General features: G+C 36.7%; 1 protein-coding gene across 1 annotated transcript; it reads right to left on the reverse strand.

Annotated features, from left to right (window-relative positions):
• Positions 1-6820: 6820 nt before the first annotated feature.
• Positions 6821-7873, reverse strand: LOC126701925 (uncharacterized). Its single transcript, XM_050400380.1, has one exon. The coding sequence runs from the start codon at positions 7871-7873 to the stop codon at positions 6821-6823; it is 1053 nt and encodes a 350-aa protein (XP_050256337.1).
• Between the last annotated feature and the right edge of the window lie 11591 nt (positions 7874-19464).

Below are 19464 nucleotides of genomic sequence, written 5' to 3' on the forward strand. Positions count from 1 at the left end.
CTGGAACCAAAAAACCAAGCCTAGACTCACACGGCTAGCCCAGTCCACATTTATACATTAGTTTTTCTATGGGTGTTCAAACAGTGAAGCTTTATTTGCTCAACGCCATGGCAATGCCTTTTTAGTGGGCTGCACTTAGGAAGTCAAGTAGGCAAAATCTTTTTGCCCTGTGATCTATTGTAAAATCCGAAGCAACTTATTTTGATGGCTGTAAATAACTAAAAATAACCCATGAGATGAAGCAATTCTTTGAGTGACCAAACTTTGCAAATAACATAAAAGTTAGGCATGCAAAGTTAAAGTTAATAGGAGGAGTACAACTTTTCTAGGAGGGCCTTGAATATCTTCGTTATATAAAGTATGAACTTGTCATTATTGTCTAGAAAAATATAAAAGAAAAGCTTTGTGATGAATATTTGTTACTAAATTTTTTAGCTAAGTGTTCATTTGACATGGATTATTTTTGCCAACCATTTTTACTATTCAACTTATTTTTGCTACTATTTATGAGTTTCACTGCACTTTTTTTTGTACTATTTATGGGTCTCACTGTACTATTTCAGCTAATTTTTACCTTTATCTACAATACTTTCAAAAAAAGTTTTCAGTTTTAACAAAATAAGTGGATCCCAAACGGACACTAAGTATTTATACCAATCTTAGTGTGATAATTTTCAAGATCAAAGTGATCGTATGAGGAAATAGAATAAATAGCCAATTGCATGATTCGAAGAAAATACGATAAGTTCTCATCCCACCTCATGTCCTTGGTGTTACTCTTTAACAATCTAGCTTTTGTCAAGATTTCTAAGATTTATATAAAATGTTCATGAAAGGTTTTTCAAGACTTGGTTGCTTAGGTGAAGAAAGTGAAGACTCTGTTAGGTTCTAAAGACTTAGGATTTTATGTATTTAGAACTCTAATGTGTATTGTTGGCAAACCATGATCAGAACAAGATGTTTAGTTGTGTTTAGACTTGCTCAAAGTTGGTTCTTTTATGTAAAGTTGGAATAAGCTGATGCAGGAATCATTTAAGCTTCTCGGCCTGGTTCGATTGATCGAAGCTTAGGCTCGATCAATCGAAAATCGGGTCAGAGGCGTTTTCTGCAAAATTTCAACTTAGCCCTAGTTTGTTTTAAAACGTTTAGGGTTTTCTAATTTGCTCTAGGTATAAAAGGCAAACCCTAACCACGTTTTTGTGTTGCTCATATTATTGTTTGTGTAAATCTCTTGTTAGATTTGTGAGAAGCTTTCCTTTACACAAGCTTAGGATTATCAAGAAGGAGATTCATTCAAGAGCTTGATGATCATTCAGTTGTTGCCATAAGAACTTAAAGAAACACAAGCGGGTATGCTTGTACTTGCTGGAGAATCCAAGAAAGAAGGAGTCCGTGGTTTCGGAGCCTGCACGTGATCATGTTAGTAAGTTTCTACTGGTGGGTAGCAATAGGATGTTAGTGGTCTAAGTCTTGTTGAACAACTTCTATTCTTTCATAGTGGATTCAGGTTTACCTTGAGGATTGTTAGGTTCAATCCTCCCCAGGTTTTTACCGATTTGGTTTCCTGGGTGATCATATCATTGTGTTATTTATCTTTCCACTGTTTTGCATGATATGATTGTTTTGATTGTGATAACCTAGATATGTTAATTTGGACTAAGTAACAACTTGACTAATTACCTAGGTTAATCCAATTGTGTTTTTAAGGGGTCTAAAAACTATCAAGTGGTATCAGAGCGGGTTGCTCTCTTGTTGTTGATCTTCTGATCATTGAGTTGATCCTTAACCCCTGTTGTCATGGAACACGGACATTCTCTTGTTATTCCTCCTCACTTTGACGGGAATAACTATATTTATTGGAAAGTAAGGATGAAAACATTCCTGAAATCAATTGATGAGAGAGTCTGGAACTCCGTCGAATACGGATGGGAGAAGCCCACTACTCCTGTAAGTGAGTGGAAAACTTCTCAAAAAGAAGCAGGCGCGTTCAATAGCAAAGCTATGAATGCTATCTTCAACGCTGTTTCTATGGAGGAATTTAAGAGAATTTCTAATGTTGAGATTGCTCATGCTGCTTGGAATATCCTCCAAACTGTGCATGAAGGTACAAAGGCTGTCAAAATCAACAAATTGCAGCATTTAACTTCTAAACTTGAAAGCATTAGGATATCTGATAATGAGTCTTTTGATGAATTCTATGCTAAACTTAATGATATTGTTAATTCTGCACATAACTTGGGTGAAATCTATGATCGACCTAAAATTGTTAGAAAGATACTTAGATCTTTGACTGAAGATTTTAGACTCAAGGTGACTGCTATCACTGAAAGCAAGGATGTGGACTCCATCCCTGTTGATGAACTTGTAGGATCTCTTCAATATTATGAGTTGGACCTACCTAAGACTAGCAAATCCAAATCAATGGCTCTTAAGTCAGTTGATGATGTTGATGTTGGTGGATTTGATGATGAGCTCTATGCTACAGAGGTTGCTTACCTTGCCAAGAACTTTAGGAATTTCCTTAAAAACAACAACAGAAGGGCAAGAGATAAGAACACTGCTGAAACTAGAAACTTTAGGAAGAATGATCCCACTAAGGTTAACAACACTGATAAACCTAGAGAAAAAGTAGGTCAATCTTCAAATAATTCTATGGGTCCCCAGTGTTTTGGATGTCAAGGGTATGGTCATATGAAATCTAAATGTCCTACTTACTTGAAGTCAAAGGGTAAGGCTATGGCTGTAACCCTTAGTGATGGTGAAGTTTTTGATGATGAGTCTGGTTGTGACGAGGATGGAAACTTCATTGCTTTCACTGTTACTACTGTAGTCAATGAAAGTATATCTGCTGAAGAGAACCCTTCTGATGGGGAACTCTCTGAGGATGCAGATCTTCAAGAAGCCTACAATAAACTTTGCAAAGTTGCTACAAAGGATGTTATGAATGTTGAATTAGGCTTAAAGAAAATTGCATCTCTTAAGCTTGATAAGAAAAATTTGCTTGTTAAACTGTTTGATGCTACTGAACTTTTGAATAATGTGAAGATTGAGAACATGCTTTTAATTGATAAAGTTAAAAATTTGGAACATGAGCTTTCAATTGCTAGAGAACAATCTAATAGGTCTGCTAGTTCTAAACTTGATCATATGCTGAGTGTTCAAAAGTCTCCTTCTGACAAAACAGGGTTAGGTTTTGTAGAAAGCATCACTGTGTCTGCTCCCAATTCCACTGTCTTTGTTCCTTCATTTTCTTCTAAACGCCCTATGCGTGAGGTTGTGAGTGAGGATGTCAAGCCCTTAAAAGTTACACCTCCAAGGAAGATTAGGGTTGATCTGAAGGAGTCTAAACCTAAGCAGCTTACCCTTTCTAAGGACAAGTCACATGATAAGCCTGCGTGGGTTTGTCATTTTTATGGAAAGTTTGGACACATTCGTCCAAACTGTTACAAGCTGCAAGTTACTAAAAGAGCAAAGAAACCAAAAGTACATGTGCCTCAAGCACAAGATCCTATGGTACTCATTGGTGAATTGGTAAAGGCTCTAAATCTTTATTCCAATCCAGAAGTTGGTGATCATTCCCATGTGAATAAGAACTCCAATGCTCGTGGTACATCTAAAAAGTGTTAGATGCAAAATGCTCAATCTAATTGAGTCCTTCTGACATGGTCCTTGCGCTTCATTGCTATTCTTTATGACCATTGTTCTTTGGTTTTTTGTTTTTTTGAGTCTAAGATTTGCATTGCATAACATTCATGCATTTCATTCTAGGTTGTTTTTGTTTATTTTTTTCCAAATAAAAAAAAAAAAGGAAAAAGGAACCAAATTATGTTTTGCATTATTTTCTTGGTTTTTGAAAACAAGGTTAGTCAATTTATTTTCACGTAACATGTCTTTTGTACCTTGTTTAGCTTTGATGAGCTTACTTACTGCACTTTATTAGTTGAAGCTTTGTAATGCATGTTGTGTGGGAAAGATGTTTATGGTTTTGATCACTTTGTCTTGATCTTGAAGTCACATGTCTTTGACTGTCGGATTTGAACCTTTAGAGAAAGGCATAAATAACCATCTCACCACTGTTTACTAGCCAATCATGAACAACTTAGTGCATATTGTAAGATTTTGTGCTCGAGAAAGTTTAGCACATGCATAAAAAGATCATAAGGTGTAGCCTTGATTTAAATGCTAAAATTGGTGTGTACATTATTGGACTTAAACCTAAATCAAATAATTGCTAAAATTGGTGTGTACACTATCTCAACTATTTCAATAAGTTTCTAAATAATTAAAATTTGTGTGTACAATATGAGGCAAAATCAAGAAACTTACATGATTACAAGTTTATGATCTAGGAGATGTGGGCATGATTTTCAGACCTTGACCGTTCATTGAACTGTAAAAGGGAGAGGTTCAAAGGTTTTAAGGTCGAATCGAGGTCGAACCGGGGTCGAACCGTAATGACGTCATAATTAATTTAATAATTATTTTAAATATATATAAAAACATTAAATTAATAAAAAATAGAAAAATTAACTAAAATAGTCTAATTTACTTTCAAGACAGCCAACAGACATACACAAATGCATTCACAGGCTGAGAAAAAGGCAAAGCTTAGTAAATTACTAGTTTGAAGTATCTATATATAATATATTCATCTTCATAGCCCTAGCTAGATCTCAAGAGAGTGGGCTTGCAATGAAATCTTCATCCAAGTACTTTCATGCACATGCATTACAGGTATATCCAGATTCCAGCTCAGACATGCACGAGCTACAAAGCACTATTATTGCTTCTATTGCAAAAGCACAAAAAGACCTTACTCTTACTAATTAACTATACTAACACAAATGCAAAACATGCATAACTAATAATTAATTAAGCAACCATAGATAGAGTACTGGTACTAGTACTGCTTCTATTACCAAAATTCACACCCCAATGTAGTCCAAACTAGCCAATGTAGTCCATAAAACTTAAAAGTACAAAGTAAAAATGCATAAACAAGCCTCCAAGTTACAGTACACAACTACACATTGTTTTTTACAAAAATACATAAAACTTATTTCTAAAAAACAATAATAAAACTTCAAACTCCAAGTTACACACTGTGTCTTACAAAAAGACATAGAAATTATCTCTAAAATACAAAATAGAACTTCAAAGTTCAAACATAATTATTATGATCATAAATCATCAATGTCATGAAAGTTATCATGCTCGTCATCATTCTCTGGAAATCCAGGAGGAGGGCCAATAGGCTGTCCAAATGTTCCCAAATCAATTCCTTCAACCTCACTGCTATCATCTATAGATTATACACACAAATTTGAACAAAATAAAAAGAAAAATTATTATAATGTTTATACAAGTTTGAAAAAAATAAAAGAAAAATCACTATAGGTTATCAAATTGTTTACATATACACTAACCTTAAATATTAGAAGAAGCCTCTACACTTGCTGGATATGCACCCTCTTCATAAATTGCATTCTTCAACTCTTCATAATTAAGATATGAGTCTTCCTCTTCCACAAATACCCAAAAATCAGTTTTGTCGATACTTGCATAATCAATGGGGTCAAAATTAAACTTTTTGTTGTAAAGCCTGAATAAAATGTCATGCTCATTATTGGAATTTGAACATAATTAGTAACTAACAATTACATTATATAAATGACTTCTTAAAAATTAATATAATGACAAAATATAGCATTTAGTTATCTATGTCTCAATCGCAAGTTATGATTAACAAATACAAGATCATTGAGCCTTTGATGCTCCAACCTATTTCTCCTCTTAGAATGTATTTGGTCAAATAAACTCCAACAACGCTCACATCCAGAAGAGGCGGAAGTTTGGCTAAGAATTCTAATTGCCAATTTTTGCAAGTTTGGAGCATCAACACCCCACAACTTCCACCATTCATTTGATTTTCACAACACAACGTAATCTAATATTAATCAACATAAACAAACAAACTTTCAATTGAATAATCACTTCAATAATTCTAATTATAGTGACAAAACTAACTTTCAACATGAAAAAAAAAAAACTAAGATTTGTTTATAGTATTAAAGTAAACTAATTACTTCTCACCTGGATGAGTGGTCTTGCTTGTTGACAATGCAAGATCTCTATCAAAGCTCCCAATACGGTCTCAAAAATATTGGGTTTCCTTAATTACCTTTTCTTGATCACCATCATATTTTGTCCCAATGTAGTCCAAAATAGCCATATTTACTGCTGGTTTCCGACAAAAATTCTCCTCATCATATTGAAAAGCGAGATTTAACTAATATGCAGTAGCATGAAGATCTTTACGCAAATGTTTGTCCCAACGGTTTTTTATAATTGAGGTGTATGGCTTGTACAAGTGCTTCTTCATTCGGAAGATCTTCTTGATTCCCAACCGTGCTCTATGCATGCCCTCATACACATATCCTATTGCAGGCCTTTGATCAGAATCAACAATTCATAACAAACGAATGAGTGGCGATGAAATCTTGACAAGAACATTAATATCATCCCAAAAAGAATTATCCAAAATGATAGAAACTACTTCTTTTGTCTTTGACTCTCTTGCCAATCTATTGTCCACAAAGAACTTGCTAGTCACTAAGGCTTGCAAGTCATGCTTATGCATATGAAGGCTTCCAAATGAAAGGAAAGTAGTAGCAAATCTTGTTGCTCCTGCACGTACAATATCTATCCAACCAGGTCTCTTCCTCAACCAAGCAATCAAAGCTACATGATTATAAATAAAAACTGTAACTTTGGTTGCACGATTTTTTAGTCTCCCCACATGAGGCATCTCTCCCATATCCTACAACACAAGATTCAGGCAATGTGCTGCACAAGGAGACCAACTAATAGTTTTATACTTTTCACACAACAATTTATCAACAGATACATAATTGGAAGCATTATCAGTAACCATATGAACTATGTTTTTTGGACCAACCCATGTAACTACTTCATCAAAGAATTTAAACAAGTTTCTGGTATTCTTCACAATATCTGAGGCATCAACTGATTTTACAAATACCATTCCCCTAGGACAATAAACAAGGAAATTAATCAATAACCTATGTCTAGTATCTGTCCAACCATCAGCCATAAGTGTACATCCAACTTCTGCCCAATGCCTACGTTGTGACTCAACCAACAACTGAACTTCTTTCTTATTATCCCTCAACAAAGGGACCGGAACAGCATGATAAGATGGACCTTTGTAACCGGGACTAGCAGCAGCTATGGCATCAATCATCATTTGGTAGTACACTGAATTCACTACATTAAAAGGAATGCAATTGTCATACAGAAACCTTGCAATAGCCATATCAGCTTGCCTCACCCTTTCTTTGCTTTGGAACACACTTTTAAGACCAGGTTGAGCTCCTGGAGTAGTTCTTGGAGCAAAGTAATTATCCACTAGCTTTGTACCCTTTCTTTTACCTAAAACAGGTTTTTTAGGCAACCCACTACTAAATACTTCTTGAACATCATCATCTTCTTGCATATCACTATTTGTGGAAGGCACACTAAACATTTCTTCTTGACGTTGTTTCTCAGCTTTTTTCTTCAACTCAAACTCCTTCACATATTCCAACATTTGGTATCTCACATCATGAGAAACTTTTTTACACGATCCAATATCACCTTTTATCCCCGCAAGGTGTTTTTTCATCCTATTAATACCCCCACCTTTATATGTTTGCCTATAATACACACATGTAAAAGTATTTAGTCCCTTTTCATCCAACCCAAGGCTAAAATGTTCCCAAGCCGGATCAACCTTTTCCCTTACTCTTAAGCTAGACTCCACTACATTGGAATCAACTTCATGTGATGGAGTAGACCCGGTCTCTGTTTCCATTTTAATCTAAAAGACTAAACAACCAGTCAAACACGCATAGACCCATCAATTTTTGAAATACAGATATTCAAAAAACCACAACTTCATACACATTAAAACACTACCAACTGTAAAAAAGAGTAAAGACACTACAAATTAAAACATAACAACAGACTCTATCCATATAAATACACCAACTAATGTCAATCAATTCTATTCCAATTCATAAAATATAAATTGACATAAAAGAAAGAAGAATTAAAAAGGAAAAAGCTTCCATAGATAAATTTCAGTAAGAAGAATAAACTCTATCAATTAATTCTCTCTAAATCTCAAAATCTATATTCAGAAAGTTCCTATAATGCTGTCAAAGCTTCCACAGATAAATCTCAGTAAGCTTAAATAAAATATGTAAGGTTGAATTTATTCAACCATCTAATTGGCTTTATTCCGTGCCAAATTTGCTTGTAATTCAGCATTTAGTAACCCTGTATATAGGTGGGATTGTTGTAAGGGTAGTGAGTGAGATAGTGTGAAGATTGCTCAAGAGTGTGCAAGAAAACAGAGTGTCGCGGCTGGGACTCGCGGCTGGACTCGCGGCTTCAACCCGCCAGAAGATGCACACGTGCCAAGCATGCTGGAAGATGAACAGTCATGCTAGCTGGAGCACTACAGGACAAAACAGGACAACTGGCCATACGGTTAACTCGCGACTGGAACTCGCGACTTAGTCAAGCCGCGAGGTCAAGCCGCGAGCCACCCCTGTTTTGGAAAAACCTGACGTTTCGCATTCCACTCCACTTCAGTATAAATACCCTTTTAACCCACGATTGAAAGAGAGCTTCCAGAGAGAATTTTGAGAGAGAAACCCTAAAGAAAAACCAGATTGTTTCACCCACAATCTCTACCTTAGAGTCTCATCAAATTCCCTCACTCTCTTCCTCTCCATTGTCAAATCCTTGAGAGGCCTTTGTACCAAACCTGGTTCTCACCATTATCATCTCTGTGAGACAGACGTTTGGAGTTCTGGGAAGCAGTTAGGAAGGAGCCAATATTCATTGGTTGATGCTACGGTGTAGTAGCGGAATCCGGAAAGCTAGAAAAGAAAAAGGTTCGGCGCAACCTCGTTGGAGCAAGAAGCTTGGAGGGCTTAGGTGCATTGGGTAGATTAGGCTTGGAGGGTCTATTGCTGTCCTTGTATCCCAACTATATTTTCTAGTGGATTGATTACCGCTTGGAGGGCGGCGGAGAGGTTTTTCGCCGAGGTCTTCGGTTTCCTCTTCGATAACATATCTGGTGTTATCGCTGTGTTTGCATCTTCCTTCCTCTCTATCTCTGCCTTTACATTATCTGCTGTGGTTTATTTTGTTGTGGCTTAGATAGTTGTTTAATCAATTCCATGTTATAGCATATGTTAAGTTTCCGCACACTAGTTGTTTAACATATTGCGTGTGTTGATTAAATTGGTTTTTGGGGGTCTAAACGTTCAAAAGTGTTTTTGTACACGTTTTTGAACTTTCAATTGGTATCAGAGCGGGTACACTTGTTTTGGTTTTATTACCTAAGTGTGATCCTTGACCCCTTGTGTGTTTTGCCATGGAGAATGCTTTGTATGATTCTATGGATATTGTTGATTGTAACATGCCATGTGTTTGTGAAAATGCCTCTATGAGTGCTAATCCTTATAATTGTGATGACATGTTAATTGAATCCATGGGTGTTGTTGACAAACTCTTGAAGAAAAATGCTAAGAAGTTTCAAAAGAATTTGAGCAAGTTATTTTGTGAAAAGGATGATTTGATTGCTAAGCTCAATGAATCCAACAAATTGGTTGAGAAATATAAAAAACTTACTGAAATTTCTCTTGAAAAGCTGAAAGAGTTTGAATGTTTGAATATGGACTTGGATGCTAAACTTGTTTTGTCTAACAAACTTGTTGATGATCTTAAATGTGAAAATGAATCTCTTAAGATGCATGCCAAGTGTTTGATTGCTGAACCTATTGTTAAAAAGGATGAAAATATTTGTTGCAATCATGTTGTGATACCCGATTTTGTGCCTAGTGTGTGTTCTACCTTAAAGGACAAATCGGTGTACATTCCTCCACATAAAAGAAATCAAAAGGTGGAGAGAAAGGCTGTTAAGTCAAAGCCTCTGTTTAGGTCTCAACCTAAGGCTTTGGATGGATCTAAGTTTGTTCCAACTTGCCACCATTGTGGTGTGATTAGTCATATAAGACCTCAATGTCATAAGTTGAAGAGGGAACAAAACCATATTGCTAGATCCCTTCCCAAAAGGCCTAGTGGACCTAAACACATTGTGTGTCACCATTGTGGTGCCTTTGGTCATCTAAGACCTCAATGCTCTAAGTTTCATGCTTTTAAAAGAATCAAAAGAAAAGAAAAACTTGAGCTTCTTGGAAGTTGTGCTAAAAAGGATAAACCGGATTTGTGTGATAATAGCATGTTGTTAAAGAAAGTGTTTAATGCTCTTAACTCCTTGTCTATGTGCATCTCCGGTTCTCATTCTTCCAACCCTCGTCTCACTTCTCATGAGACACTCATTCCAAACAATTGTTCTGTTTGGATGAGGAAGGGTTCCTATGGTTGAGCTTTTGCTCCTTTGGTCCTTGATCTAATTCTTTCGATTTTTGTAGGACCCTTCATGCATTAGATGCTTCATTGTCATGCATTTGTGCATCATGCATATCTTTATATGCATTGTTTTGTTTTTGTTTTGATCTTAATTTTATGTCTTTGGTTTGTGTGTGTAAAATTCCAAAACCACATAAATAGTAGAAAATCAAAAAGCTTGATCGACGTTGTTGAGTTTTGTCTCAAAACTTGTTTTGCCTTGTACCTTTGTACTAATGACTTTGTGCATTTTCGAGCATTGCTTGTTTCTTTGCACTCATATCACTGTGGAAGAAATCTTGAAATCTATGTGATTGTTGTAAATAGATCTTCAAACTTGTCATGAATGATTAGTGAATGGTTATGTTGATCTTGAAACTTGCATAGACTTGTGTCTATATATCTTCCCACTCTTTATTTTTTGTTTTTGCTAAGAAGAGCTCACCGAATGTAAATCTCCAAATGAAAAGAGATATTGAGCTGCAAAAGCCTGTCGCACATTCTAGTATTCGACTAGGAAAAAGGGTAAGCGACCTTATATTAAAGATAATGTTTATTCAAAAAGCCAAAGGCTTGTTCATTAAAGTGAAATATCAAATATCACTCTCACAATGAGAGGCGATTGTCTCAAGAGATCAAAATGATCAAATGTTATGGAGTCAAATGTAAAGCTCCAAGATATGTTATCAAGTTTTGTGGGAGGTCATATATACATATTTCTATAATTGAGATGGATCACTTGATCTAGTGCTAATTGTGTATGCCTTGGTTGAATTGATCATTGAAGCTTCACATTAGACTAAGGACTATTTCATTGTTGATATCCACACACAACACACAAGTTTATGTTCAATAAATGCCATATTCATTTGTGTGATTGTACTTGATGAAATGTGTTTTCACATGCTCAATCTTTATTAATTCAAGCCAAAAATATTTTTGAGTGTTTTAGGTGTTTTTTTTTTGGAAAGTATTTTGTTAAAAAAAAAAAATCTGAAATTTTTCAAGAAACCCAGTTTTGCCCTGTTTTGGCGACTCAGTCGCGGGTAAGTCAAGTCGCGATACTCAGTCGCGTCTTTGCGGGTCATTTTTGGCAACTTGTTCGCGAGTGGAAGGTCCAGTCGCGAGGGTTACTCAGAGATTTTGGCGGCTCAGCTCGCGACTCCCTCGCGGGTAGACCCTCCAGTCGCGAAAAACACTTAGAAAATTTTTCAAAATTTTGTCTTTGAGCGTTTTGGCGGCTTGCCCTGGCGACTTAACTCAGTCGCGAAAATCGCGTGTTTTGCATATTGAGGGTTATTTTCAAAGTTGTTTTTAAAAAAAAAAAAAAAAAATTTCATTTTTTCCCCTCATGCATCATTGGCATTGTTCGTATCTTCATCTCTTGCCCTTGTTTCTTCTTGACCCTTTGTCTATTCCTGACAAAAAGGGGGAGAGTATACTCTAATGAGTATGTCGGTGTGTTTTGTCATTTCTATATGACTCTTGTGCACATCCTTAGGGGGAGAAATTCTATTTCTCATGCACATTTGTAGGGAGAGAGATATTCCATAGGGGAGATGCATATACCAAGGGGGAGAAGACATTGAGATAATAAGAAAACTTTGTTTTGAATAAGCACAGGCTTTATGGTGCTTTGAGTTATGTTTTGTGATTCTCTTCGCATCATGTTTTTGTTTTAGACATGCATACTTCCTTATGCTATTGTGCTTCTTTGAATGCATGTTCAGATGATCAATTGCTTTGCTATGTGATCATTGTTGTCATTTCTATATGACTGTTTTGGTGTTTGATCAAGTTGCTCACATGTTTCACATCATGTTTACTTGATCGCAATTTACTTGTTACATTATACTTATCCTTTAATTACTTGCTTTACCTTGAAGGTCTAATGTGTTTTGTGCAAGTGTTTCAGGTTACAAGTATATATGTTCCAAGTGCATCACAGCTTCTCATCACTTTGAAGGGGAGAAACTTTATGCACTTTTAGTTTATATTGTTTAAGTTTTTATTCAATATAATGTGTTTGTACCCATATGCTTTTGTAAGCTTTCAGGGTTATTGTTTTATGCATAGTTTGTAGGCCTTGTGGTTTGTACCATGCTTAAGTGCAGCCTTTATGCTATGTTGAAATCAGTACTTTAATCTAAATGTTCTGCATTGTGATTATTGTACTGTCACTCTTGTGCCCTTGTAGGATTGTTCCTAGATGCATATGCCTTGTGTGCTATGCATTGGTTGAGTGTTGTACATACAAGTGTCTTGCCTTGTGCTTGTTAACTTGTATGTCCTTGTGTTCATTCCAAGTGTGAATGAACACTGTGATCACTACCTTGTGGTGTTCACTTGGTTGATCAAGTCATGGTTTGTTTATTAACTCTATCTTTGCTTGATCACATATTGCCTGTTTCATATGCATTTATAATTTTCTGCTTACAATGATCATGGTGTATTGTTGTGTTTCAGGTGTTTATGTTCATATGATTCAAGTGCTTCACAGCTTCTAGAATTAGGTGTGAGTGAGTTTTGATCAACTGTTCCCAACTCACATGTTAAGTCTAGAGTCTGTTTTAGGGTTTTGTCACGGAATAGCCAAAGGGGGAGATTGTAAGGTTGAATTTATTCAACCATCTAATTGGCTTTATTCCGTGTCAAATTTGCTTGTAATTCAGCATTTAGTAACCCTGTATATAGGTGGGATTGTTGTAAGGGTAGTGAGTGAGATAGTGTGAAGATTGCTCAAGAGTGTGCAAGAAAACAGAGTGTCGCGGCTGGGACTCGCGGCTTCAACCCGCCAGAAGATGCACACGTGCCAAGCATGCTGGAAGATGAACAGTCATGCTAGCTGGAGCACTACAGGACAAAACAGGACAACTGGCCATACGGTTAACTCGCGACTGGAACTCGCGACTTAGTCAAGCCGCGAGGTCAAGCCGCGAGCCACCCCTGTTTTGGAAAAACCTGACGTTTCGCATTCCACTCCACTTCAGTATAAATACCCTTTTAACCCACGATTGAAAGAGAGCTTCCAGAGAGAATTTTGAGAGAGAAACCCTAAAGAAAAACCAGATTGTTTCACCCACAATCTCTACCTTAGAGTCTCATCAAATTCCCTCACTCTCTTCCTCTCCATTGTCAAATCCTTGAGAGGCCTTTATACCAAACCTGGTTCTCACCATTATCATCTCTGTGAAACAGACGTTTGGAGTTCTGGGAAGCAGTTAGGAAGGAGCCAATATTCATTGGTTGATGCTACGGTGTAGTAGCGGAATCCGGAAAGCTAGAAAAGAAAAAGGTTCGGCGCAACCTCGTTGGAGCACGAAGCTTGGAGGGCTTAGGTGCATTGGGTAGATTAGGCTTGGAGGGTCTATTGCTGTCCTTGTATCCCAACTGTATTTTCTAGTGGATTGATTACCGCTTGGAGGGCGGCGGAGAGGTTTTTCGCCGAGGTCTTCGGTTTCCTCTTCGATAACATATCTGGTGTTATCGCTGTGTTTGCATCTTCCTTCCTCTCTATCTCTGCCTTTACATTATCTGCTGTGGTTTATTTTGTTGTGGCTTAGATAGTTGTTTAATCAATTCCATGTTATAGCATATGTTAAGTTTCCGCACACTAGTTGTTTAACATATTGCGTGTGTTGATTAAATTGGTTTTTGGGGGTCTAAACGTTCAAAAGTGTTTTTGTACACGTTTTTGAACTTTCAAAATAAATCAGCAGTATGTTACATAGACAACAAAGCTACGACTCCCAAACTGAAAACAACTCACAGTAGGATACATGACAGAAAAGAAAATTTTATTGTAATTATTGATTGCTCTAAAATTAATAAATTTCCATTTTCAACAAAGAGTTAAATGTTATAGGCAACGAAGCAACAATGCAAGAACTCTGCCGATAAACTATGAATTTCTAGATGTAATTATGGATTCCTCTAAAATTAACAAATTCCCTTTTTCAACAATGTTTTTAAATGCTAAAGACATCAAAGCAAGAATGCCAGAACTACAAAGACAGCCTAATCTTGTGACAAGACTGCATTAATAGTTAGGAAGCAACTTATACCGCTAACAACATAAATGGACGAAGATCAGCAACAGGACCAACAAGTTCTTCTCACTTGCATCAAATAAAAATTTTGCACAATAATTCATAATCAAGTTTGTAACAAATTTGCACACTAATACAAAAAATTTGCACACTAATTCATAATTTATTGAAGGATACAAAAATTTATTTTTCAAAAAAAAAAAAAAGAATTATCCAATTTTATGAATGAAAAATAAAATGTAGTAATGGAATTAAAGAAGAAGAAAATGGAAATGACCTCTTCAACGGCCTTTTCTCGAAGAGAGTGAGCTGTGACGGCTGAGTTGCGATAAGCGTGAGAGAGAGGCAGAGAGTGAGCTGCGACGGCTAAGCTATGATGAGCGACGGCTGAGCTGCGATGAGCGTGAGGGAGAGGCAGAGAGTGAGCTGCGATCTTGGCTGAGTTGTGATCTGGGCTGAGCTGCGACGGCGACGAGGGAGATAGGCAGAGACGAGAGAGTGATTAAGAGAGTAAGGAAGAGATAGAAAGTGAGGGACTGAGGGTTTCGTTTTAGGGAATCAGGGTTATTCAATTAGGATGCCCAAACGACGCCGTATTAGGGGGAAAAAAAAGGGACGAAATGATGCCATTTTGAGCTAAAACAAGGCAGCCCGTTTGAACCGTGCGAACCGATCACGGTTCACAGAACCGGACAGTCGGATCGCGGTCTGGACGGTTCCATGCTTTTTTCGCATGGAACGATTCTTCACCTTAAATGGACCGTAGATGTGAATGGTTCGAGGGTTTTACGGTCCGACCGTATGGTCTGGTTCGGGTTTAAATTCCATGTCATGTGGGAGTTATATGATGTAACTCTTTTGGTAATAGTCTCTTTCAAATTCTATGTAATGAATTTTGTAGACTTTGTGTTTAATTGCTATACTCATATCACCTCACATGTATCTCAAGCTTTTGTTAGTTGCACACACTACACAAGTTACTCTTTGCTAAACATTGTACATGTTATTGTGTGTGTCTTTGGTCTAACCAACCAAGTTTGCAAATACTTTGAGTTTTATGCAAAATTGATTTGATGCTTGAAAATTTAGGGAGAATGTAAGAAATTTTAACTTTGGGAAAATTGGGCTTAAATCTTTAAGTTTTGAAACACATTTCATCACATACTCATGCATTTTGTTCATCAATTTCAATGCTTTGAGATGTTCCTAAATTTTTTTCAAAAACTGTGTTTTTTCTCAAAATTTTGTGAGCCCCTGTCTGTTTCGATTGATCCAATTTGTTTTTCGATCAATCGAAATTGTTTTGAAATTGTTTGAAAATTTTTAAAGAACCCTCTGTCTGTTTCGATCAATCGAAACTCGTGAATTAGGTTTTTTTTTTTAAAAAAAAAATCAGATTTGACTTGTTCAAACTATCTTTTTCAAAACTTTTTAAAACTTTCTCTCTCTCTCTCCGACTTGGCAAGGCTCCACAAGGATTTTTTTTGTCGTTTTCCTCCAAATTTCTTGCTAGGTTTCTCTCTCCATAAGCCGGTATGTCCATATTACCCTTCCTTTTGCATTGTTTTTCATAATTTCATGCATTATTTCATGGTTTTTGGGTAAATTTTCAGACTATGCATAATTTGGGATTTTTGATGAATCAAACCTTATTTTGTGAATTTGATCAATGAGTTTTGTTGTTATATTGATATATTCATGATCTATGTTGGTTAATTTGATCAATTTGGGGATTTGTGAAAAATTAAAAATTCTAGGGCTTGTATTAAACCCGAATTGGGGATTTTGTTCAAATTGGTTTCAATTGATGATATTGGCTTGTTGAATTAATGTAATTGATCATTATTTTATGTAATCTATCTTGTGTGATGATCAATTGGTCAATTTTAACAAATTGAACAAGTGGTTTTTCAAATTTTTGTGGTTTTTGTTAGAAACTCTATACTCAAGCCAATTTTGTGAACTTGAACTTAATTTCATGGCATTAGGGCATGCATCATGTCATTTAATCTGTTCATGCATCATATAGATTTTTGTTCTATATTTTTTTGTGCTAACTTGCAGTCTGCCCTTGGTTTTTGTTTTGTTTTGTTTTGTTTTTTTTTTTTTTTTTCTTTCGCTTTGTGTCTTTGTCCTTATCCTAGCACCATGCCTAGGACGACTAGAGCCCATAGAACCCCCTCCACTTCCTCTGAGTCTCTCTCTAGGAGTGAGGTGTTTAGGAATGACAAAAGCAGAGAGGTTTATGAGAAGCTGAACTGTAAGTGTAAGATTTGGGCTGAGCGTTCTGTGGTTTTAGATGAGGTTGATCTGGCCATTAGGGCAAACCTTGAGTCTAGAGGTTGGTTGTCCCTATTAGAGATAAATCATCCACCTTCGACCACCCTGATTAGAGAGTTCTTTTCGAATCTCTCTTGTCACATCTATGATTCCAACACCCTTGTTAGGAGTTGGATACGAGGTGTTGAGTTCACCATTACTCCTTGGATAGTGGCTAATGCTCTTGGGGTTCCGGTCGTTAGGGAGCCTGTCTATCCCTATGAGGAGTCTCCACCCTTAGATGACATTATGTCATACATCACTGGGTCTTCTATCCAGTGGGATTCTAATCCTCGGATCACGTCTGCTGAGCTTACTGAGACTGCCTATCTTTTCTTTAGGATAGCATGTCATTCTTTGTGGCCTATTTCTCATCTCCATACCATCCCTCTTGAGCGATGTGTGTTTTTGTACGCTTTTCTTTCTAGTGCGTCTATTAGCTTTCCTCATTTGTTTCTTCGTTCTTTGAACGAAGTTCATAGGAGTTCTGCCGTAGCGCATGCTTTTATTCAGCCTATTTTCATTCATAGGATTTTGTTGTTTCTTGGTCTAGCTGATTTCCCTTCCGGTGAGCCCATTCATGTCATTGCTCCCATAGGTGCCACCTTCCTTAGGCAGAGGGCTGCTCACTTGAGAGTTGGTCCCACGCGTCCTAGAGGTGCGTCATCTGGTGTTGTTCCCCCTCCTCCTTCTTCTATAGGTGCTGATACGACTGAGGTGTCTGTTGCTGTTGCTGCTGATGCTGATGTTCCTCCACCGACTACTTCGGATGATTCAGACATTCGACGTGCATTGGATCATGTTTTGACCGTTCAGGTAGCTAATGGATTGATTTTGGTGGATGTGCTCGATGAGATTTGTGCTATGCGCGCAGAGTTGGCACAGTTTCGACGATCTTCACCGCCACCTCCTTTTGATGATGGATTTTGATTGCCTTTTGGCATTCCGTCACAAAAAGGGGGAGTACATATTTGAGCTTGTAGAGTTTTTGTTTTCAAGGGGAGAGCATTTTTGGTTGGTTGGAGCCTGTGGAGTATAGATTGTATCTAGGTGCTTCACATTGTATTTTTCCTTTTTAGCTCTTGCCATATTTTTGTTGGGCTATTCATGTTAGGGGGAGATACTTTTATTGCATTATATGTTTCTTGTTTCAACTACTTATTGATTTTTATTTATGAGTTATTCATTGATATATGTCTTTATTGTGTGTTGTTTGAATTCAAGAATTTATTTTTTTTTACTTGTATTTTTCACACATGCGGTTATGCATTTTGTTTAAGTGTTTCAAGAAATATACAGGTTGATTCAATTGAGCTGCTGTTTATACTCACAACTGATGGATAGTAGTTAGGATTGAATTTGTTTTTATAAGCATTATTTTTGTAAAGGGCTTTTCTTTGTAAACTTTGAGCTTTTAGTTGTGTTTTGTCACGGATTGCCAAAGGGGGAGTTTGTTAGGTTCTAAAGACTTAGGATTTTATGTATTTAGAACTCTAATGTATATTGTTGGCAAACCATGATCAAAACAAGATGTTTAGTCGTGTTTAGACTTGCTCAAAGTTGGTTTTTTTATGTAAAGTTGGAATAAGCTGATGCAGGAATCATTTAAGCTTCTCGGCCTGGTTCGATCGATCGAAGCTTAGGCTTGATCAATCGAAAATCGGGTCAGAGGCGTTTTCTGTAGAATTCCAACTCAACCCTAGTTTGTTTTAAAACGTTTAGGGTTTTCTAATTTGCCCTAGGTATAAAAGGCAAACCCTAGCCACATTTTTGTGTTGCTCATATTGTTGTTTGTGTAAATCTCTTGTGAGATCTGTGAGGAGCTTTCCTTTACACAAGCTTAGGATTATCAAGAAGGAGATTCATTCAAGAGCTTGATGATCATTCAGTTGCAGCCATAAGAACTTAAAGAAACACAAGCGAGTGTGCTTGTACTTGCTGGAGAATCCAAGAAAGAAGGAGTCTGTGGTTTCGAAGCTTGAACGTGGTCATGTCAGTAAGTTTCTACTGGTGGGTAGCAATAGGATGTTAGTGGTCTAAGTCCTGTTGAACAACTTCGATTCTTTCATCGTGGATTCAGGCTTACCTTGAGGATAGCTAGGTTAAATCCTTCACAGGTTTTTACTGGTTTGGTTTCCTGGGTGATTATATCATTGTGTTATTTATCTTTCTGCTATTTTGCATGATATGATTGTTTTGATTGTGATAACCTAAATTTGTTAATTTGGACTAAGTAATAACTTGGCTAATTACCTAGGTTAAACCAATTGTGTTTTTAAGAGGTCTAAAAAATATTAGACTCAAACTAATGAGATTTTGGTAATGGAGAAACATCAAGTAACATTAGAGTATAATGTTGATAATGAAGCACGAGCATCAACAAGTGTTGTTGGTCAAACATCTGATCCTTCAGCACTTTAAAACTTGAGGTCAAGTTTTCTCTAACCAAAGCTTATGAAATTTTGCCTTAATAGAACCGAGTAATGAGGTTTGACCCAAAGGTTAGGTGAGAAAAGAACTATTTAGATTTATAGCCAGGTTTGCTTAAAATCCAAAGACTGATGGGCATAGGAAGACTATGTTAAATTCAACAGAGGCCAACCAAACCAGA

The sequence above is a fragment of the Quercus robur genome, chromosome 2 (genome assembly GCF_932294415.1).
Source record: "Quercus robur chromosome 2, dhQueRobu3.1, whole genome shotgun sequence".
Classification (NCBI taxonomy): domain Eukaryota; kingdom Viridiplantae; phylum Streptophyta; class Magnoliopsida; order Fagales; family Fagaceae; genus Quercus; species Quercus robur.